Source organism: Gymnodraco acuticeps, unplaced genomic scaffold, assembly GCF_902827175.1.
Source record: "Gymnodraco acuticeps unplaced genomic scaffold, fGymAcu1.1, whole genome shotgun sequence".
Lineage (NCBI taxonomy): Eukaryota > Metazoa > Chordata > Actinopteri > Perciformes > Bathydraconidae > Gymnodraco > Gymnodraco acuticeps.
The window spans coordinates 34865-59097 of NW_022991969.1; the positions used below are offsets into that span (position 1 = coordinate 34865).

The following is a 24233-nucleotide window of genomic DNA, read 5'->3' on the forward strand; positions in this document are numbered from 1 at the left end:
AGCAGGTGTGTCATCGCGTTTTGTGAAACTAAAAAGCACAACAGAAAGTCTCAAATGGAAAAAACACGCTGGCACAAACAATGTTCCAAATATAAAACGGGAACACTGAGGTCTGGAGAGCGAAATGAGCAGAAACGCACAGGGAGGTTCAACCAAATACCAGACAATTGTGTTTCCAAAAACAGAATGCAGTGGGACCTCTGGAATTCCACAGCAGATACCGTTTCCCTTCCCCTCCCCTCCCCTCTCGCGCTCTTACGTCATTCCCGACCCATGCTGGCCCCTGGCATTCCTAAAACAGCTGGGTCAAATATAAACCTGTCAAAAACATACGCATACACACTTTAATAAGCTTGGGAAGAACAGTAGGTACCTGGCACAGAAAAAGCAGGGGATTCCCCTTTTCTGTGATCCAAGAGGAACAAAATTCCCATGTGGGAGAACTGGAAATGTTTTGGTTACAAGGCACCGGGAGTACTCCTTTTCCTTTCATTGTAACCAAATGGACACAAGAAATTAAATAAAGCGGAGGAGTGGGAGAACCTGAGGCCAAGAAGTCCACAGCACCGCAGGCAGCAGGGTGTGATTTTCCTCCGGCTTTGTGATGAGGTTAACGCTTGGTCTATCCCATGATGAGTCACAGAGGGAATCCCAATACTGAGCGGGACAGACAGGGAGTCTGCCTGTGTGCCGGTGTTTGTTTATTGGTTCCTAAGAGAGGATGTTAACATGTCTGGACAAGTATAAAATGAACTAAAAAAAACTACATGACGCATTAAGGGTGGGATGATACAGTGCTCAAAACACAGAATACTCTTTGTTTGCATTCGGGATTTGTGACATCAGTGTTGAAGGGAAAATGTTATTTTTGAACATGGAGCTTATTCAACGTTTTGGTGTAAAAGTGACTATTGCCATTTTTGAAATTGGTCCAGTACTGAGCAGGAGAGCTGCAGCGGCTAAATGAGCTGCAATAACATCATTTGGGGGAATTGCAAAGCATTACTCTGCCTCTCCATAAGTCTGTTTTGCCTGTCTTTTCACCCTCCGTCTTAAACTAGAGCCCGGTCTGCTCTGATTGGCCAGCTTACCTGCTCTGTTATGATTGCTCAACCGCTTAGAGATGTCCCGCCCCTTAACCTATCACGTAAAATGTGTTGGAGCGCTAGCCAATAGAAGCACAAGTGTTACAAAGTGATGTCATTATGTTATTGAAGTAAACAAAGGAGTCCAATGGAGGGAACACAGGGAATTTACCATTTGCAGACCATTTACATGCACAAAAACCTATGTAACACACTAGAGCAGGGGTTCCCAACCCCCGGTCCGCGGACCGGTACCGGGCCTCAAATAGCTGTGAGTTTATCGTAATATTTGCAGAATTATAAATATATAAAAATATTTGATCATAATATTTTTTTCAAAAAGTGTTTAATGTTCGCACCTATACCAGTCATATTATTTCATCCAGTAGCCTAGTTCATCTTTCACCAGATAACCGTTGAAAATGGCTTTTATGATGTTCTGAGGGATTCGGCGGCTCAGCCTCAGCCTCTTGTGCGCAGAGAAAGTTACCGGTGCGCCAAGTAGGAAGAGGAGCGCACAGGAGACAACCGTTTCATTGCAGGCTGTTATGTTTATGTGGGGAAATGGCAGTGCATACATTATTTGAGATATATTTCAAACTCGGACTTCATTTTAAGGACATGTCGGCTAGGGGTGTAGAGCTATGTTTATTTTATTAGCTTTTCTTTTTAATGACTGATTTTAAATGCCATTTTCTTAATGTCTTTCATTTTTTTGTAAAGCACTTTGAATTGCCTTGTGTTGAAAAGTGCTATATAAATAAACTTGCCTTGCCTTTGTTTAAGCACCGGATTGGCAAAACAGGAGAGTAAACCAGTCTGCCTTGATCTATGAATTCATGTCCGGGACTCTCACGGTATCTGCTGCCCGCAGCTGTTATAGAAGGAAAACCTCCTTCACTTCATGAAATGGCTGCAGCATCAGGAGGCAGCGGGACGTGTAACTCCGCTTCTGAGAAGTGCAGCACCAGCGCGCCAAGAGCTGTGCCTTTTTACGCACCGCCTTCGCTGTGTTTACCTTCATAAGAACAGCGAGTGACTGCAGGCTGCTACGTGTTAACCACACACACCTCTACACACATCGAACTGCCCGATTACACCCCCTTTTATTAGTTTTATGAAGGAGATGTCCAGTCACCAAGGCGCATGATGTGTGTGTGTGTGTGCTGTGCTCTGCTCTGTGTTTTGTGTCTGTCCGACACCGGCATTTGTTTTCAAATGACCATGAACAGTAATTTACACACATCTGGCTAACTCCATAGGTAGCCTATATGCGGGTGTTCCCAAATAAATTAGTTTAATCTTAATCTCGAGGAAGGCGAAAGGCGGGCGGATGTGGCACCGCGAAATGACGGCGACGAGCTAGAAGAGCGTCGGAAAACAACACACACCACACACACCGACACACCCACACACACACACACACACAAACACACACGACAGCACACACACACACACACACACACCACACACACAACACACACACACACACACACACACACCACACACACACACACACACACACACACACACACACAACACACACACACACACACACACACACACACACACCACACACACACAAACCACACACACACACCACACACACACACACACACACACACACACACACACACACACACACACACACACCACAACACACACAACACACACACACACACACACGATCACACCATCACACACACACACTACACACACAAACACAGCACACACCTTACACACACAACACGTACACACACCTTACACACACAACACGAACACACACCACACAACACCAACACACACCACACACACACACACCACACACACAAACACACACACACACACACCACACACACACACACACACACACACACACACCTCGTTTTCCCATCACTGGATTCTCCGTAAATCATACAAACAAAACAAAAACAAAAAGTAAATATTAAAATCAGTTAAAATTGACAACCGGTCCGCGATATTTTTGTAATGTATCTGCCGGTCCTTGGCACAATAAAGGTTGGGAACCCCTGCACTAGAGGAAATGGAAAACACCAAAAACCATAAATGGGACTCTTTAATGAATAGAAAATACAGTCCTGACATAGAAACATGGGAAAATAGGGTTCAGATTAAAAAATGCCAACGTTTTCATTTAACAGCAGCTTTCTGCCACCTTATAAAAGGTGACACCCAACTACCAGGGTGTGCAAGCAGGCTCCTTGGTATGTCTGCTGCATTTATTTGGTATCTTTCCCCCCCCCCCTTGTGGATCAGCGGCTATGTCGAGGAGATGAAGGAACGGACAGCTGGCACAAGAATGCTGGGTGGCTCTTTGGCAGCCAGGAAGACCAAATACTAAAGAAGTCTTGAAATACAGGGGCTGACAATCAAATATAAGATAAAAAATGGGATCAAATGGAGGATCAAAGTTGATATCAGATGATGGTAAAGATGCATTCTCACTTTCATTTCAGAACAAGACTTTGCAGAAGAACACGATTTAAAGGAATACGACATGGGGGAAATCCTGGTTTGTTGTCGAGTAAAGTAAAAGAAGAAGTGGGAAAAGAAGGGGGAGTCTGAGCGACACTAAAGACACCAAAGTTAAACTAAAAGTCTAAAATAGCTTGCATATAAAACACTGCACAACTATTCCAGAGTCTGTTTTCCTGACGATAAATAGGGCAAGAAACAAAGCAGCAATCTCAGAATGTACTCCCCTTTTCTCTAACGGACAGCAAGTGAGGAAACAGTGCCGACAACGGCTGATTTCAGACGGAGGCAGAACAATTGTGTCTTTGAGGAACAGAGAAAGTCAATTGTCAGTCATAATGCAACGTCCTCTCTCTGGTGAAAAGCCCCCTGAGCGGTTAGTCATCACTGTCCTCTTGTCTACTTCCATTTCATCCACTCATGACACCTCTAAGTATAACTCTGATGTTCTAGCTGTCACTCAAATACATGCTGTGAACACCTGAGAGAGAGGATGGTGTTAAAAGCTCTGTTTGTTTATGCACAGACTACAATACAGGGTGTGGGGATGAATCACGAGGATAAAAGGGCTTCAGACGTCGTGGCTGTTCTCAGACGAGTTTGTTTTAACATCCATGAAACCCTTCATCTCAAACACAATAGACGATATTCATCCCAGGAATGTCTTTGCTGAGCAGCCAATATTTTTTCCCACCTGCCGTCTCAGAGGCTGGAGATTTCCCCCCCGAGGAAAACCCTGTACCGGCGGCTTTCACACGCAGGCATAAAGCTATATAATACTAATAACGGAGGGTCTATTTGCACCCGGGCGAGAAAAAAAAGTCCCACTGCAGCTATTTGGCCATTTACGACCTACCGAAACTGACTGTATTCAAGGTGGAACGTCACTTTGTACATCTTTGGTGGGATACACGGAGAAAATAAACACAAATAATACTCTTAACAACAACTATGACTTCTCACTGCTTGTGTTATTCAAATGAAATGGTCTAAAAGAACAATTGTTATGTGCTTAGCTAGTTTAGCCAAATTGAATTTAACTTTTAGGGAAACTTTAACAGAGGATACTAGTAATGTTAGACGCAAATGAATTATGATCGGTCTTGCCGTCCGATACACACCCGGGTGTAAATCGCCACATGTATTTACTTGCACTATTTTATCTGTTATATTTGTTCTATGTCCTATATATATGATGCACTGTTGGAGGAGCCTGTGACCTAAGTTTTTCATTGCCATATCTACACTTTAGCTCATGTGCTAATGACAATAAAGCCTTGAAACTTGAAACATTGTCTACGGCAACCAGGGTGCAAATAGCATTGTTAGCTATAGTCACCCGGGTCCAAATAGCATAGTTAGCTATAGTCACCCGGGTCCAAATAGCATTGTTAGCTATAGTCACCCGGGTCCAAATAGCATTGTTAGCTATAGTCACCCGGGTCCAAATAGCATTGTTAGCTATAGTCACCTGGGTCCAAATAGCATTGTTAGCTATAGTCACCTGGGTCCAAATAGCATTGTTAGCTATAGTCACCCGGGTCCAAATAGCATTGTTAGCTATAGTCACCCGGGTCCAAATAGCATTGTTAGCTATAGTCACCCGGGTCCAAATAGCATTGTTAGCTATAGTCACCCGGGTCCAAATAGCATTGTTAGCTATAGTCACCTGGGTCCAAATAGCATTGTTAGCTATAGTCACCCGGGTCCAAATAGCATTGTTAGCTATAGTCACCCGGGTCCAAATAGCATTGTTAGCTATAGTCACCCGGGTCCAAATAGCATTGTTAGCTATAGTCACCCGGGTCCAAATAGCATTGTTAGCTATAGTCACCCGGGTCCAAATAGCATTGTTAGCTATAGTCACCCGGGTCCAAATAGCATTGTTAGCTATAGTCACCCGGGTCCAAATAGCATTGTTAGCTATAGTCATCCGGGTCCAAATAGCATTGTTAGCTATAGTCATCCGGGTCCAAATAACATTGTTAGCTATAGTCACCCGGGTCCAAATAGCATTGTTAGCTATAGTCACCTTGGTCCAAATAGCATTGTTAGCTATAGTCACCCGGGTCCAAATAGCATTGTTAGCTATAGTCACCTGGGTCCAAATAGCATTGTTAGCTATAGCCACCTGGGTCCAAATAGCATTGTTAGCTATAGTCACCCGGGTCCAAATAGCATTGTTAGCTATAGCCACCTGGGTCCAAATAGCATTGTTAGCTATAGTCACCCGGGTCCAAATAGCATTGTTAGCTATAGTCACCTGGGTCCAAATAGCATTGTTAGCTATAGTCACCCGGGTCCAAATAGCATTGTTAGCTATAGTCACCTGGGTCCAAATAGCATTGTTAGCTATAGTCACTCGGGTCCAAATAGCATTGTTAGCTATAGTCATCCGGGTCCAAATAGTATTGTTAGCTATAGTCACCGGGGTTCAAATATTATCCACCAACTAATACATATATCTACAGCTTCACTAACATCTGTGCAGCTAGTTGAGACCTTATTGTTTCTGCAAAAGATGTTATGAACCATGTATCAAAGTCTTAATTTCCACCAAGAGCTTCAACCACTGATTATGATGCTTCAACCACAGAAATGGATCGAATAATTGGTATCAGCTGCTGTTACGTTGGCATGAAAGCTTGCATACTTTGGGGTTTGTCCAACACATGGTCCATCTGCTCTTTAATCTTCAATCAGACTCTTCCTGTCCAAGAAATACTGCCAGGATGTTGCATGTTCTGAAGCATGTAATGCAGGGTTAAAAATTACCTTTTTTTGTCCACAAACAAAAGGCTAGTGAATGTTCAAATTATAGCAGGCACGTAATAGATTACCACCGTTTTTTGACAAGTAAGTGAAGCAAATCTACTAGCCATACATATTAAACCATTATTTCCTTGGTAAATTGTGCTAATTTCTAGCCTCGATGTTTTCAGAAGATCTCAATGTTTTAATGTTTGTCGGCCTCTAAGCTGTCAATGTAGAAGTGAAGCAGAGTTTCCAGGTAAAGAAGAAACTCTTAAAGGTCACCTATTATATTGTTTCTCATCAATATATTATAGGTCTCAGATATATACAAAACATGTCTCTGAAGTGTTTGGCTCCAAACACCAAACAGATCATTGCAGCATTACCCATAATCCCCTCTGTTTCAGCCCTGTTTCAAAAGTGCTGATTCTCTGTCTGTTACTTTAGATGAAAATAAGGAGCCCCTCCCCACGCCCCTCTGAGAGAGATTTGGTTCAAAGGAACACAATGGTGCTCTAGCAGGAGATTCAGGTCATAAGGTGGGGGGGGGGGTTAACTTGGTTGCTGATTGGCTAATGGTTACTCAAGCCAAAAAATCGTTATGACATCACAAAGTGGCCAAAATCTGATCAGCTCATTTTCAGACAGGTTTTTATAGAAATGGATCAGGACGAAAAGAGAGAGAATCTTTGTTCCTGAAGCTTTCAGAGTCTCTTTACACAGAGGGGACACATGTTGATGTAGAAAATACGTGAATAATTGGATTTTGCATAATAGGTGACCTTGAGAACAGAAACCAAAGTGTTGGGAATTTTGTTTTTTTAGCCAGACTGATTTGCTTCAAAAGGGACAAACACAGGACTATGTAACAGCCGCCACTGTCAGACAGATGCAGCCATTCAGAGGATTAATGATTTACCTGCAGGAGGTCATCGCTGAGGACTTCTGTTTTCTCCGCTCTGTGGGTGAGAAAAGACAACAGAGATTAACACTGACAGGCAAACCAGAGCAGATACAGCTGTATTTCAACACACAGAAGAGTCACTGTGAAAATATCTGATAAATGAATGATATCGCTCCTGAAAGACTGGTTTCCTGCTCAGCGTAATCACTCAAATAGTGTCTGGTGTTATTGACCTCGATAAACGTGGGAATGCTTCAATTGGTTTGTTGCCAAAGCTCAACAAGCAACATCATGAAGGCAAAACATGTCTCTTACTCTGCATGTTGCCTCAACAAGTCAGTGTGCAATATACACATGTTTTACTGTTATTACTGGCTGCTACGTCACTATTTGTACATGTTAATTTACTCTCTTATAATGCGTTACTTCTTTTTTACCATGGATGTATTCTTATTTAGTTTTATCATAACTTGCCTCTTTATTCAAATTCTTATTACTTTATTGTTCATTAAATCCACATAACATGGAAATGTGTCTTTGGCAACTGCAAATAAAACGTCACACAGTTTACAAACACGGGCTAAAAGTCACAGACATTAAAGTCACAGTTTATTTATTGCATTTGGCTTTTACTTGCCCTGTCTCTTTGCAGTAGCACTGAAACATATCTCCCCTACAGCACGAGATGAATGAAGGGTGTCTGATTTATGATGAAGCTCAAATGATATCTGATAATAAACACTAACAATGTATAACAAATCACCTCTGGCTCCATAGTTTCTCTTGATAACTGGACTGGACTCCTATTGTATTTTACATTTATATTCAATTTAATATGTAATAATCCCTTCCTTACACAATTTATGTCCATATAATATCCTGCTTTATATATTGTTGCTGTACATTTGTATCATAACATGTATATTTTGTACTTTGTAATCCTATTTTATTTCTATTTGAGATGTTTCCATTTTGGATTGTTTATTTTTTGTCTTTTAATTTCCCTAATATATAATGCCTTGTCTTTTTACGCTGCTGCAACGAAAACATTTCCCAAATTAGGATCAATAAAGTACTTCTTATCTTAATCTTATCTTAAATAATGTGTTGTTCTAAGTCACACAGAAAGCATGTTTCTGCTGTTCAACACGTTTTGGTGTCTTTAAGCCACAGCTAGCAGCTCCTGTGTGCACAGCAGCTCGGCCTGAGCCTATTGATAGTGAACCAATAGCTGGACTTGAGGAGGTCAGACAGATTAGATTCACTTAAAGGGAGAAGGCTGAGAAACACACTGTGAGCTCCTGCTGCTCATCAACACCTTCAAGGGAGGCGTGTGGCGCAGTGGATTAATGCGCTGATCGAATCAGAGGATCACAGGTTCGAGTCCCACTGCAGTCAGCATGTCGTTGTGTCCCTGGGCAAGACACTTCACCCCAAATTGCTCTTGTGGGGATTGCCCACAGTATTGAGTATGTAAGTAACTTGTTAGTCGCTTTTATCCAAAGTAACATGTAATGTAATGTTCAACAGGCCTTCTGTATGCAACAGGAGACTGGAGACAAGGTGGTTTTACTTGCAACTCAGCAGAAAAAGCAAGTAGGGTATCGTTATTGCAATATGAACTAGTCCAATATTCAAATTGCAAGCTTAAAATATTTGGCAATAGGCTAAATATGTGTTAAAATATCATATTAAATGCAGTATTGTGGCTGCAAAGATATCCCACCCAATCAATCTTATTCTACAGACGTAACAAAACACATTTGGCAAATCACACCATAATCATAATACTTTTTTTTAAAGGATTGTATAGAAAAGCAATGTTTTAAAAATAGACTATTCTGATTTGCATTTGCCGGTATTGATATAATATGGATACATTCCTCAGACCATTACTTAAAGTGGACCTATCATGCTATATTTGAAACATATATTGTAGGGCCATACCTATATAAAACATGTCTGTTAAGTTTTTTTTTCAAAATACCAAACAGATCATGCATTTTAGCCTCATGCCTCATTTAGCTCTATTTGCTCTATTCCAGCCCTGTTTTTGCAAGGGCTGATTCTGTGGCAAATGAGCTGCAGCTGACCACGCCCCCCTGCAAAGGAGGGGGGCGAGGCACGAGCGTCATGTTACCATGCTGTTACCATGCTGTTACCATGCCACGCAACCTCTCATTCCCCTGATAGGTGGAGAGTTGCCCATACTGTATATTAGGGCTGTGCATCTTCACTGGTCTCACGATTCGATTACGATTATCCTGTCAACGATTCGATTCAATTCGATATCCCGATGCATCCTGATGCATCCCGATTCATACCAATGCGTTGCATCCTCAATTTTCTATATTACTGCACATGGCTTATTTTTCATCAATATATACATGCAGTAAATACATATGAACTCTCTTTTTATTATTTAGAAAGTGCTTCAGAAATCAATAACATATATGTCTTGACATTAATTTATAAACCAAAATAAATGAATTGTATAGGTCTAGCCTCCCTATATCTGTGTGTGTTCCATCCTCAAAAACAAAAAACTAATGCTTCTGCAGTCTAGCTGCAGCTTCTAGCAACGGCCTTCTGTTAAAGAAAGGACACTGAATGTCCTGAATGTGGCATCACACTCAGGACTTGAGTCTGAACACATCAGACAACAGGAGTATTTACAACAGCATATAACAACTAAAATACTGCATGTGGGTGCACACTTACATTCTCTGTCTTACTGTTGCATAAATCCCATGAATGTATGAGATTAAGTTAGCTTCATTATATCTCAGTGATTAAGTGAATAATAAAGTTTCTATCGGGTCACTATCAGCCTGTCACTCATTATTTTCAGGGAGGGGGCGGGGCTTGGAGGAACGGAGAAGAGACGGTGATCGCGGAAGCTTTTTTCCTCCTGCCTTCACAAACTTTACACACGTATATATCGTCTGAAAATTGCTAGAGGACATTCATACTCTGCAATCCAAGACTTAATTAAATCCACCAAAAACCTGACATGATTGTAACGCGATTATTTTTGAAAAACATAAATCTCTGAGCCGCAGCGACACGGAGTGGTTCAGAGCGGGTCCTTCTGCTGTTGGTTCTGGACTGGTGGTGTTGTGTTGGTGGATAAAGCAGACTGCTCCGTGTTTGGTGTTGCTGTGCCGCTGTCACGTCTGTTCCCTGATCTCTGCGTCACCGACCGATTTGATATTAAAGTGACAGAAAAAAAAAAACGTTATAGTAAAGCCGCGGCCGGAAAATCAGGAAGCAACGTTACTACGCTATAACCGATTATCTTCCGTCACTGCATCGAGACCGAATCGTCCACGTCCGCATCGCAATGCATCGTAGAAACGATTATTTTCAACACCCCTACTGTATATTCTGACGTCAGAACAATTTCAAATCTGTATCAGTCTGGATCAGCTCAGTTGCAGCCCCGTTTTTAGAGATTTGGGTATGGGGGGAAAAGCGAGAGGGTTTGTGTTTTCCGACACTTGGTGAGTTCCCTGACACATATTCATGTATAAAAGACGTACAAAAGTGCATTTTGCATGATAGGTCCCCTTTAATAACTTATAGGTTTTTGTCGCATTTGGTTCCGTTTAATTTAGATTTGTGTTGTTTTTGTTCTATATTTATTGCTACACAGTAAAAGGCAGATTAACCCTAAAGTAACAAATCACTTATGAGCATTTAAAGCAGAAAAATGGTAATGAAATATATGCTGTAAATCTTTTTGCAAGTCTGTTTAGATTCAGCAAAGCAATAGCTAGTTCCTATTTGCTGTAAAAATAATTCATAGTCAAGCAGAAGTTGTGATATCTAACTGATATGATGTGAAAGACATATTTATACTGTGACAACAAAGCTAATGAACCAACATGTAGTAATACGCCTCTATTGCTCTTTATTCCCACCTTCTCTCCGTGCAAGTACAGTTGCATCAAACCAATGTGCAAACGTTTCAGAGTGCAGGTTCAGCCTTCTGACTGAAGTCACATGTATTCAGTGGCTTTCCTACATTTTGGGTAACTGGAGCTTTAAATTACGCCTGGGCCTTCCTCCAAAAGCTGCTCTCTATGAACTATAGTAACCCTGTCACAGCTGCTTTCAATTACAACACAGAGGCAGAGAGCGACTGACAGAGAAGGGATGATAGGTTGGGTTTTTTTTTTAAGGAAAGAAGTATAAATACTGAGATATTTTGAGGGGTAGGGGGTTTAAAGAGTCTTAAAAGTGCCAAAAGCAGAATAATCTAGAGTCTGGGGATGAATGGAAATATTTTCTCTGGAGGAGAGCCATAGTGAGCTGGTGAGTGAGTGGACCCAAAACCCACAGAAACCAGACAAGACTTCCAGCTAGCCGCGGTACAAAATGTGAGGCACACACACATTTGAAATGCTCACACACATGCAGAGCGAGATTATGTCGCCACAATATGGAACCCATGTTCTGGTGTAGTCTACATATCTACTCTTTATGTGGTCCTGTCAAGAGCCTAATCTTAAAAACCAGTTTAATAATCAAGCAGAATTATAAATCCACGCTTATGGATCATACACGCATTGATTATCTGTTAATTGATCTTCCGTCCAGGGAGATCGTGACAGAGAAACGGATGAAAGCATATAGGAAAATACCTGGGATGATGGGGTTGCATTGATTTGCGTTTAACGTGTTTGAAATGACTAATATCAAAACCAGTTATATTATGTAAGCTCAAACTCACAAAATGTTGCTAGACATTAATTAGTGTGCTTTATTTATGCAGGGACGCTTAGAAAATATAAAATTATTACCCTATTGAAGGTTTTTCACACCCTAAAAATGTGGTCTTTATCTTTCTTGATGGAATAAAAATATGTATTTATCAACAAAATGAAAGGTGCCTCTTTGGAAAAATGCTAAGCTAAGCTAACCGACTGTAGCATGTTCAACTGACAGGGACTGATGGGAGAGAGCTTTGTTTTTAAGGAGCTCAGACGTCACGTTGTTGTTTACGCCCGCGACGCCATCTTGTATACGAGCATTAGGTTCCCGCGAAAATGTATATATCATATACACAAGATCAGCGCATTCATACTGTATTTTTCTAGAAAAAACCCTGTTTTAGTCTCTTAAACAGGGGCGGTTCTAGGGGGGGCCAGTGCCCCCCTAACACTGCCTTTGGACCCCCCTGAAAATGAAAAAAAAGTGTTATGATTAAACGATTTCTTGGCTGACGGAATAGGTGGAACTAACGATATTTGTAATTCTAGTCGGATCCATTAGAGAGAGCACACCTTTATCTATTTAATATAGTTGTAAAAAATAAAGTAAGAAATCATTCCAAAGCGTACTATAAGACAGTAAGATAATAATAAACAAGTTGAAATGATTTGTTATTGGTTGTAATCATATTCCAAAGATTTGTGGAGTATTGAAAAGTATACAGCTCCCTTTCATCTGAGTGTTGAGAGCTGTGTCCATACATTCATTTTGTGCTCAAAGTGCACCAGATTGATGCATTTCACTTCAACATTTAAAAACAAATCTTCCCAGAGGTGCATGCTCCCGGACCCCCCTAGAGGAGGTGAGGTCCACCCCCAAATAAAGCAGGTTAAAATAATTAAATTGTTTACATTTTCTTTTAGTAAGCACTGAAAACGGGTCCCACAGACCCAAACAGAACACAAAGGTTAAAGGTCAGCATATAATAATGTTAACATGTGCTAAATGTATACACTGCAAAAAACAACAAAAGAGGAGTAAAAGTAGCTCACGACTTGTTTTATATTTTGAAAGTAGCTCTCATCCTAAAAAAGGTTGGAGACCCCTGCATTAGAGCGTAAAAACTGTAACTATAAGTATCTGAAATAAATATGTGTAATGAAACAAATACCAATAACTGTATTGCATTGCTTTCTTATGCACAATTACTTCATACTGTCTTTGTCTTTTTCGTCCTGCATTTATTGTGCCCCCCTCTGAAAATAACTGGACCCAGCCTGGCCCCCCCAGTCACATTGGTCTAGAACCGCCACTGCTCTTAAAGATCAGAAGATTGGGAACAAATTGGGAAAAAAGTGTTTTTAATTACAGGTATGTTTTAATGTGAGTTAATTACATATATTTAAATGATCCTGGATAGTAGCCAGAATACATTTAATTAACACACACTGTTAATTGAGCTCTGCTTACTGACTTTCAGGTGAGCAAGAGGCTGCATGTCATGATATTTCTATATATTGCCTTTATCTGGTTGTAACTGAATGATCAGAAAACATGTGAAGACCCTTAGAGCATAATAAAAGCAACACTTGTGTTCACCAACCCCCCAACAAAGCAGCAGCGTCAGAGGCACAAAAAAAAGGCTGTGAGGACAGGCAACAACAAACAGAACAACAATTGTTTTGCCGGTATCAGCTGACCTCGAGCAAAAAGAGCTGCCTTTACAGAAAGTGTGCCAATGCATGTGACTTCTAAACAACATGAGATCCTCCCTGCACACTACATCAGGAGGTAACCATGGAGATCTACTACTAAAGTGGAAAGGGAGTAAGTGAATACTGCAACCATAAGCACAATGGAGCGGCTGTTAGCAGAACACTCAACACAATCAGAGAAGAAGAAGAATACTCTTAGCGCTGCAACAGTTGGCAGATTGAGGACGAAGGTAATGGATACTGGAAGCACATGAAAGGAGAATAATTGAGTGACTCAGCTCGTAGAGGGTCCGTAATGTGGATCATTATGTGAGCTAACGCTAACATTAGCTCTGGGCAACAACGAGCAAAACATGAGGGTGAAAGCTGGAGGTAGACACCGATAAATCGGGGCTAAGCACCGTGACTAAACAGGACGCTTCCTTCCTGGTGGGTATTTATATTGCAATGTTGAAACAGTAAATAAACATGTTATTAAAGAATATCTAAAGGTCAACAGATTTTTAGTTCAGAACCCACATATATTTTGTCTACTGTATTATTATATAGAAAATAAGCAGCAAACCTCACATTTAGAAGCTTAAATGAGCGAATATTTCACATTAGAAATATGACCCAATTATCTTTTTTAAATAGCTGTCATTATTTTTCTCTTAATTCAACAATTGTTCCTGCTCTAGTTTTGTGACAATTTCTCTAATTCTAACATTAAAACAGAAATGTAATGGTTGGAATTTTAACATCAAAGCCGTGTTAAGTTTCCTAAAAACTGGAACAATTATTTGTCACCATGTTTTCCTTTAGTTTAAAGCTGAATTATGTCAAACACAAAGGCCAGATTACGAAATAGCTTCCTGTGACTGAGGCAAATTATAGTCTCTAACCTAATTAAAATAAGCAACATCCTCATTTTGCTATCCTACCAACTTATTATCTGGATAAAAAGCACAAATGACTTTGACGGCAAACAAACAGCAGCTTAGCCTCATACTGCAGAGGCCTATACTACGAAGCTGGTTCAACCTAACCTGGATATGTTTGAGTTAGCCGGTTGGCCTAATCCAAAACATACGCGCTCTCGCTAAACTGTACTATGACGCGGGTTATCAAGTGGATCGCTCAAGCCAGCCATGCCCTATCTAGTTAGGTGCGCGTTCACATGAAAGGGGTGGTATCTGGAGCATTCGACCAATCACAAACATGGAGAAGCGTACTGACAGCGCAGCGTCACACTTCCTGAATGAAAAGTCAACTATAATATTAGACATATGAAGAAGTTCAACTTTAAACATCCATGACTTAAATACTTTATCCAGGATCAAAGCCACATAGTTGCACCTGCAAGGTGAATACAGCTGGTAACAGAAAAGTGTTTGAATGCGTACATTAACAGGTTTATGATATCACTAAGACATGAGTGGATCTGACTTTAATTACATTTGACTCGAGTGTTTCGTCAACTTAATGTGTTGCTTAAAATAATACTTCTGCATGTGACACTGTGAGTGTTGCACGGCCAGATACGGCTCAGCTGACTCAGATAAGGAAATATATGATACATTATGATGTGATATGCCGCGGACTGTACTTAATGTTACTCTGATCCGGTTACTTATGTTGTGGCAGATATTTAAGTAAGCTTTCTTAACGCTAATGTTATAATAGTCAGATTGCTCTGAAGATGGAGGTGATATTCTATTAATGTTCACGTTCACACAGTCGGTGATTTTTGCCGGCCGTCTTTCCTGCGACTGCAGCTTTTCTGTATTTCCTTTCTCCTGTAATATGACTTGATCGCTTTAAACTCCGCACACTGAGCTCTGATTGGTCAGCAGGCGGTGCTTTCACTGAGTTGAGCTCTTAGCCTGCAACCTAACCTGGTCCGGGGCAGGTTAGCCGCTCAGCATAAGTTACCATGGAGATCTAGCCTGCTAAAAAGAGAACCAGCGTCGTAGGACCGGAAACCCCGAGTTTTCCCTGAAGTTAGCCGGCTAAGCGAAAATCCTGCTTCGCTTCGCACAGGCCTCGGGTCTCTTATAACACTAGCAGAACCACAAAGGCTCCCAGCTGACGCACCTCTTTGTCCCGGAGACTCAGGGGAACGCCCAGAGTCACCTATCCTGGTTCACTCAACAATGACATTTTGTGGATTCCTACGGGGGAAAACTTCCAAAACGTCTCCCTCCTGACTGAATCAAGGACTTTAAAAACACAATAGATGCACATTAGATTACACAACAACACTACTTGTAAGAAGGTTGTTGTTGATATCAAAAAAGGATTGTATGATGAAACTAGAAGATTTGTTGGAACAAGTTTCTCACAGTCCAAGGACGGGTCTTTGTGATATTTCAACTATAAGTGTTGATTAAAACTGAAAAATGATTGCAGCTCCAGAAGTGTATATTCAACATAAACATCTCAACTAACCAGTAGAGTGACTTCAACTACATTCCAGTAGCTAAAATCGCTTGAGCAAACTGAGAATTTGGACTTCAACTTTCAAAAGAAACTCAGCTGTGTTTTGTGGCACTTTTTTTGCAGGTTCGTCTGATTTAAAGTCCCCCTCCTCCTCTTTACTGTACCTTTTACCTTTGAACCCCCCCTTAAAAGCAGCCTCTGTCCACACTCTTTGATTGGAAAACACAGATTATCAAATCTTATCTTAAATAACTTATCAAAGGCTGTTCTTCTGACAGTCAGGGGCGATCACAAATGCACACTCTCAAACATCTCATGTACGCTGAATATTGACCTCATTGTTGGAGGCTAGAGCGTGATTGTTAGTTTACTTTACGCAGGTATTACCTCTGATACCCTATCTATCGTTAACCTGCAGAAAAAATGCACGTATTGGGACAGAGAGTTCAAAGATAGCCAACTAAAAAAAGCTTCTACAAAAACCTTCCAGTCATGTTCCCTGGCATGCGTGAGTCACATGCTGTTTTCTCCCTGCACCTCAGTTTCACCCTCTCTGCACATCAATCTCTCCCCAGATTTCTCTAGAAACCACCGGCGTGTCTCGGGATGCAGCTTCCTGTTTGTAGAAGAAGAAGGAGAGACTTCCTCCGAGCGGCTGCTTGCTGGACACACTGTTCTGCCTTTCGCACACAATCACAGGAACCCAGGGGGCAGCGCAGAGGGCCTCCAAACTCCAGATATTTTGCAGATGCACACACACACACAAACAGGGCAAAAAGTTAATGGCCAAAGCAGAGTATGCTCGCCTCTCGCCTCGAGCCAAATGCTGACAGGTCACTCGGTAAGAAGGGCATACAGTACGAAAAAAGCAAGACACACACACACACACACACACACACACACACACACACACACACACACAACACACACCAACACACACACCACACACACACACACACACACACACACACACACACACACACACACACACACACACACACACACACACACACACACACACACACACACACACACACACACACACACACCACACACACACACCACACACACACACACACACACACACACACACACACCACACACACACACACACACACACACACACACACACACACACACACACACACTCTCTCCACTTCTAAATTACTGCTGTGCACTGCAATGAGGAGGTTATGAGTATTCCAGCTGCAAAGTAGCAGGAGATTTAAATGTTTGCACCCCTGATGAAGAGCCATCTTGACATCAATAAATAGAGCTTTATTTTATCCGCTGATGATTTATTTTTTCGAGCAGCTCCTTCGTGTTTTCACTTAAAGTTGAGAGAAAGCAACGTTTTGTTTATCTCTGAAAGCCAATCCTAAAAATAAGACTTCCGAGAAACATATGCATTTCAATAACTGATAATGATGAGTTTGTGAGCGAAGAATCATAAAACACAAACGATCAAGCGAATCTTCTTCAGTATCGAGCCAAACTAGGAATTTGAGGGAAAAAGAAACTCAGTGAAGCAGAAAACTTATATCCTGCCAACAAATAATGTGTGTTATCCGTGTTATCATGTAAACTATCAGTCATTTAAAGAGGCCCTGTTGTGCTTTTTAGGGGTTTCCATTTCCTGTAGTGTGTTATAGGTATGTGTGTGTATGTATGTATGTATGTATGTATGTATGTGTGTGTGTGTGTACGTACATGTAAATGGTCTGCAAAGGCTAAACTCCCAAAGTTCCCTCCACATAATGACACTCACTTCTATTGGCTAGCGCTCCAACACATTGTACGTGATAGGCTAAGAGGCGGAACATCTCTAAGCGGTTGACCAATCACAACAGAGCCGGCCAGCTAACCAATCAGAGCAGACTGGGCTCTGGTTTCAGACAGAGGGTGAAAAGAGGTGCTGCATCATACTACATATTAATATGAACAGGAAAATTAGCATAAAAAGCCCCCTTTAAAACAAGTGGTAAGTCATTGATATATAATAGGTCATTTGTGAGTTTAAACTATTCCTTTAAAAAGGTCCCACGTCATGGCCATTTCTACTGATCATATTTCCATTGTTGAGGTCTACTAGAATAGATTTAAAAATTGTGCAATTTTCCAAACTCACATTGGTTTCTCATACAGCATTTCTGTATAGTATGTGTATTCACTCTCTGTCCTACACGGCTTGTTGGAGCTCCTGCCCCTCCCTGTGAGCCCAGTGTGCTCTGATTGGTCGGGACGTTGCGAGGCTCGCTGCTGCGAGGAGCGGACAGGTTTCCGGGTCGGCGATACAGCGAGACACAACGAAACTCATCCTGAGCACACAGAAACACTCACAGCCGAAGTAAAAACAATAAGTGTGGCTTGATATTGAGTAAGAAAAAGGTTTATAATCAGGGGTGCACATAACTTTTTTGCCCTGGTTCTCAAAGGAGCACCTGGAGATGTTGCTTGCTGCTCATCCTTAAAATGAAATAAACCGTAGCTTTTGAGGGGGTCTTGACTTTATTTGTGAACACAGAACACACATGCAGAGGTGAACACAAGACAACATTAGCACGACCAGTAATCCTACAAGCTGTCATCACTACCCTCCTGACTGTTCTCCTCTCTGTCTTCCTCACTGTCTTCCTCTCTGTTCTCCTCACTGTCTTCCTCTCTGTCTTCCTCTCTGTTCTCCTCACTGTCTCCTCTCTGTTCTCCTCACTGTCTTCTCTCTGTTCTCCTCACTGTCTTCCTCTCTATTCTCCTCACTGTCTTCCTCTCTATTCTCCTCTCTATTCTCCTCTCTGTTCTCCTCACTGTCTTCCTCTCTGTTCTCCTCTCTGTTCTCCTGACTGTTCTCCTCACTGTCTTCCTCTCTGTTCTCCTCTCTGTCTTCCTCTCTGTCTTCCTCTCTGTTCTCCTCACTGTCTTCCTCTCTGTTCTCCTCACTGTCTTCCTCTCTGTTCTCCTCACTGTCTTCCTCTCTGTTCTCCTCACTGTCTTCCTCTCTATTCTCCTCTCTGTTCTCCTCTCTGTCTTCCTCTCTGTCTCCTCTCTGTCTTCCTCTCTCTCTCCTCTCTGTCTTCCTCTCTGTCTCCTCTCTGTCTTCCTCTCTGTTCTCCTCACTGTCTTCCTCTCTATTCTCCTCTCTGTTCTCCTGACTGTTCTCCTCACTGTCTTCCTCTCTGTCAGACATGGTAGCTGATGATGTAGGCCTACTACTTTCTCTCTGGTTGAGTCTGTGATTAGCTGCTTGCATCCACAAGTCAACAGCTGGGTTTGGGTCGAAAGTCTCTGTTGTCATCTTAGACAAGTGGATGTAATCAAATAAGTATGTGAACATAACCAATAGCCTACCATAGCCAATAACAAATGAATGTAACTTATTTTATTTGTGTTGTTCATTCATATCATATCTTACCTTAACATTTATTTATGCATTTTTTATCTCTCCAGTTTTAAAGGATATTTTTGGTTACTGTCCTATAGTATACATTGGAATGATTTCAAACCTGTTTATCCCAATAATTATAAAGGAGTGCCTTGGAAATATGTGTTAACATAAATTGTGACCAAACTGTTTGAACTTAGACTAAAGTGAACTATCTAAACACTCAGAGTCCTTTACCTCACTGAGCTGTAGTATCAGCCTCTCAGTCTGACTGGAGAGGACTCTCCCTCCACATCATTGTAGAAACATCTTCTTCTTATATCCGTTAGAGCAGCGAGCACCAGATGCTAATAACAACACCGGGCGGTGTGCCCTTCTCTCTCTCCCTCGCTCACTCGCATTTTGGCTGTGAGCTTCGGGCGCCAGATAAGCCAACATCCCCCATTTTCATCACTTACAGCGCCCATCGTACAGGGCAAATGAAACGTGTAACCGAGGTGAAAAGGGTGTTACATTTACTTAATTATGAATGTTGTTACATCAAGGCCGAAAATTAGGATGAGCGCCAACGGTCAAAATTGTTTTTTCCCTCCCAGAACTGCCAGCGCAGCGCCTCCCCAGGTCTGGCGCCCTAGGCGAACATCTATAACGCCAGTGCCAGCGCCATGGCCAGTGCTACGGGCCGACCCCTGAGTTCATATGCAACTCGCAAATATCTTTCTCTTTCTCTCTCCTCTCTTCTCCCTTCTCTCTCTCTCAATTTTGGTACACAAATGCGCCTTTTTTCAAATGACCCGGTGCTCTTTTTTTGGCGGAGGTGCGTATGCGCACCTGCGCACCAGTTATGTGCAGCCCTGTTTATAATGCTGTGAGAATGGGTCTGCGGAGAGCATTTCTCCGCCATCCCAACTCGTCTATTACCAGCGTTCAGGGAGCTCTATGCAAGTCAATGGGACTCCCTGTTAGTTAGCCAAGGGATCCTGGTGTGTGAGGTGCTCCGCGGATTGGGCCAATCCGGTCATTTGTTGTTGATTTGGGTGTTCACACGTCACAGAACCCAGGAAGTAAACAATGGAAAATAAAAATCTCCAACGAGGCGTTCTGGGGCAGCATAGACAGGTCTTCTCTGTGTTAGAGTTTTACTCGCTACAGGGTGTACTTTGAGGGGTTTTGACTCTGCAGACCGTTTACATGCAGACAAACCTTCATAGCACACAAGGGGACGAGTAATAACCAGAAAAGCACAACATGGGACCTTTAACATGGAAATATATCACACTTTTTAAACGTAGAAAAGTATATTCTATGTGGTGATAATGCCTGTTCAGCGTTGACACAATATTGTTTCCAGCCTGTTGTTGGCTTTATCTGGTACCATCCAGTACTCTGGTGCACATGCGTTGTCTGCCTGAGGTACCACACACACACACACACACACACACACACACACACACACACGGTACACACAAAATCTCACACACGCAGGGTTGGCCCTCATGATGAAAACATCCTCTGGCTTAACTCGCCCCCCCCCCTGTCAACACAAGGCCATGCTGAAGCTATTGCTGCTGTGAATATTCAGTCACAAAGGAACACTGTGGTATTACTTAATAAGCTGCAGAATGCCTCCTCATTGTTGGGATGTATTATCTTAATAGCTTAGATACTGCTGTCTGTTAGAAGTTCTGAGAGAGGGAAGTTTTGGATTGAAGACAGAAAGACAATTGTGCATCACTTAGGAGCATTAATCTATTTGATATGTTTTAAGTTTGATGTCTGGTAGAAGCGGAGCGGCTAGAGTTTCACAAATGGAGAAGGCTCTTACTGCCTCTTTATCAGCACAGAGTGAAAGCTATGGTGCAGAGTATTAAACATCCACTGCTGCAGGATGTGAGTCCTGTAAATCCTTCTCCCCCCTCCCTCAGCTGCTCAGGGGGCAAGTGAGGCCGGACATGGACAGTGCAGCAAAGACCAGGAACACACCTTTATAAACTCATGAATTAAGGTCTGTTATCAGCTAAATATCTGCTTTAAAACGTCATCAGTGCCATAATAATGAAACATTTTACCTGTCAATATTTGGATGCACCTATTTTACCTTTTTAATCGCTGGTTTAGGATGTTGGCTAACCCCATTGTTATTTAGAATGAATAAGGTGTATGCTTCACTAGGTAGAAGAGACTATGATCTTTTATGTGTAAGGCAACATTAGGGTTGACCTTTGTAAAACAGGATGTATTAAATACATACGTTAATATATAAATGTACTGAATTGTTTTTATTAAAATAATGGTATCAGATATGAGATTGGCCTACTTTGACATCAAGCTTTTTGACTTAGTATTGCTGCATCTCTACTTTTAATCTAGATTAAGCATATTTGACTGTCAAGTTTGCAAATGTTACAAAGCAAACTCAATCCCTATACAGTAGAGAGGTAAAATGATAACCCTTTACTGCATCAGTATTTCTAAGAAAGCTCTAAACTGTAGGAGAGGAATGTAAAACACATGATATGCTGATATGATATAATGCAGTACTGTGCTACTTATCAACCCAGTATCTAAAATTGGTTCCACATTGACAAACTACAACTTTAAAATGCGCTTAAATGTATAAATTAGGGATAAAAACAGGACAAAATGATATTCTATACTGTTAAAAGTGTACTTTTGCTACTTTAAGTACATTTAGCCTATGATACTTTTGTACATTTACTTGTAATGTAGTATTTTAAGACCAAACTATTTATTGTTTTACTTAAGTGAAGGATGTGAGTACTTCTTCAACCACTACTGTATTGATAGTATAGATACTGTAAAATCATCCAAAAGTAGGAATTGGTTTCCCTACTGTATGTTTTCCAAAGCACGTCAGACATGCTATTTTGCACAGATGTTGACAGCAGAATACAACCTTATAATGAAAGAAAGTGACTCAGCTCAGGGCGGGTCAATGACCGAAAGCAAAATGCACACTCATGGGGCTTCTCGCTGTTGCTGTTTATTTCCCAGGCAGACAGTGCTAATGTGCAGATGGCTGATTCAGACTTTTCAGGAGGACATCTGGTTGGATTGCACACATCAAGTACAGCTTTTCCCACATCCAGTTTAACTGTCTGCAGGCCTGTATGTCTGGCTTTAAAAGCAATGGATTCATTCAGTCTGAAAACTAATGTTCTCTTGTTACAACATTGCATTGTCATAACTGCAGTGGTGTAATGTAACTAAGTAGATGTATACTCATGTACTGTACTTAAGTACAATTTCGATGTACGAGTATTTTCATGTTATGCTACTTTGTACTAAAAGTACAAAGTAGCATAACATGAAAATACTCCACTACATTTATTTACTACCCTTAAGTACTTAAAAAGGTAAACAACATAATCAACACTTAAATCAGACTTTAGTTACACCTGAGGTAAATTCACATTCTACCCTGCAGTAAATAAAGTAATCACATTTAGTTCCACCTTTACCATCTTTGATAAACACACCAATAATTATAACCAATACATATCATAGATGATTCTGAACTGGGTCAATCTGCAGAATGAGTATTTTTACTTTTGGTACTGTAAGTATATTTATATGCAAATACTTTTGTACTTTTACTTGAGTAACATCTTAATTGCAGGACTTTTACTCATTACTGAGTATTCGTACTCTATGGTACTTCTACTTTTACTCAAGTAGATGATGAAAGTACTTCTTCCACATCTGCATAACTGATAGAAAGCAAGTTAAGGAATAGTATGGGGTTAAAATAAATCGAAAAGCATGGAAAAAGAGCAGAATGAAGTGTGTTTGCTAACTAGTTTTCCCATAAGCATTAACCAGCGGTGACTTGAATACTTGCCTGCCAACTGTTTGATTGGCGAGCTGCTTCATCCGATTGAACTGCTTCTTCATTTTGGGTCCCTTTGGTAGCTTTTCTTCCCAAATTACGCTTTAAATCCGGGCTTTTGATTTGTCATGAAGGGCCTCTCCCTTTCTTTTTTAATTCCCCAAACTGTCGCTATGACAGGAGAACACAAGCAGGAGCCATTCAAAGCCAATTAAAAATAGTTTGCAGCCTCGCTAGCCCCTAAACTAGCCTTCCCGTTCCCGAAGGCATGATCCGGGATCCTCCTTTTTTGTGCCTTTCCGTGCATTAAAGTCTTCGGGTAAACCGTGCGTAACTTTCACTGGAGGGTTTTCATGGCTCCCCCTCGGTGGCTTGTTTTGGTGTTGACCCGTTAGCCGACGAGCTAACTGTTACTGAGCTGATAATCCGTCCGTCGGCCGCTTTTTCTTTCCCAGAGTGAAGTGCAGCAGCAGCAGCAGCAGCAGCAGCGGGGCTCACCTCTGCCTCTGCCCGCTCAGAGAGGGAGGAGGGCGGCAGGAAGTCACGTTGGAGCACCACCTCCCCCTGGACATCGACTGGAGAACATATGGAGCCCTGCACTGTGCACAAAAAGACTGTACTGCAACAAAATAAAAGTGCTTTTAGGACGAACAATTCCTTTGGAGCTCTAAACTAATGTAAAAAAAAAAGCCTGTTCTGCAAAAATAATTAAACAACTTTTATTTAAAAAAACACACTTTTGGGTTCAGTGATGCAAAAAAAACGACTTTTATGAAAAATACTGACTTTCTAGCAGTGCACTGATGCAAAAAAGCCTGTACTACAATGAAATTAAACAATACTTTTGAGTACTTAACTGATGAAAAACGAGTGTACTGCAATAAACAAATACTTTATTAAAAAATACTGACTT

General features: G+C 41.4%; 1 protein-coding gene across 4 annotated transcripts in view; it reads right to left on the minus strand.

The window, feature by feature from the left end:
* arhgap17a (Rho GTPase activating protein 17a) overlaps positions 1–23884 on the minus strand; it is a 50371-nt gene extending 26487 nt beyond the window's left edge. For 2 of the 4 annotated variants that reach the window (XM_034200799.1, XM_034200800.1), the window contains exons 1-2: positions 23333–23883; positions 7255–7294 (exon numbers count right to left, since the gene is read on the minus strand). In XM_034200799.1, coding sequence (XP_034056690.1) covers positions 7255–7294; positions 23333–23385 — 93 coding nt within the window. In that variant the 5' untranslated portion in view covers positions 23386–23883. Of the gene's footprint in view, positions 1–7254; positions 7295–23332 lie in introns of all 4 variants that reach the window. The other 2 variants (XM_034200802.1, XM_034200801.1) reach the window with 2 other exon arrangements.
* Between the last annotated feature and the right edge of the window lie 349 nt (positions 23885–24233).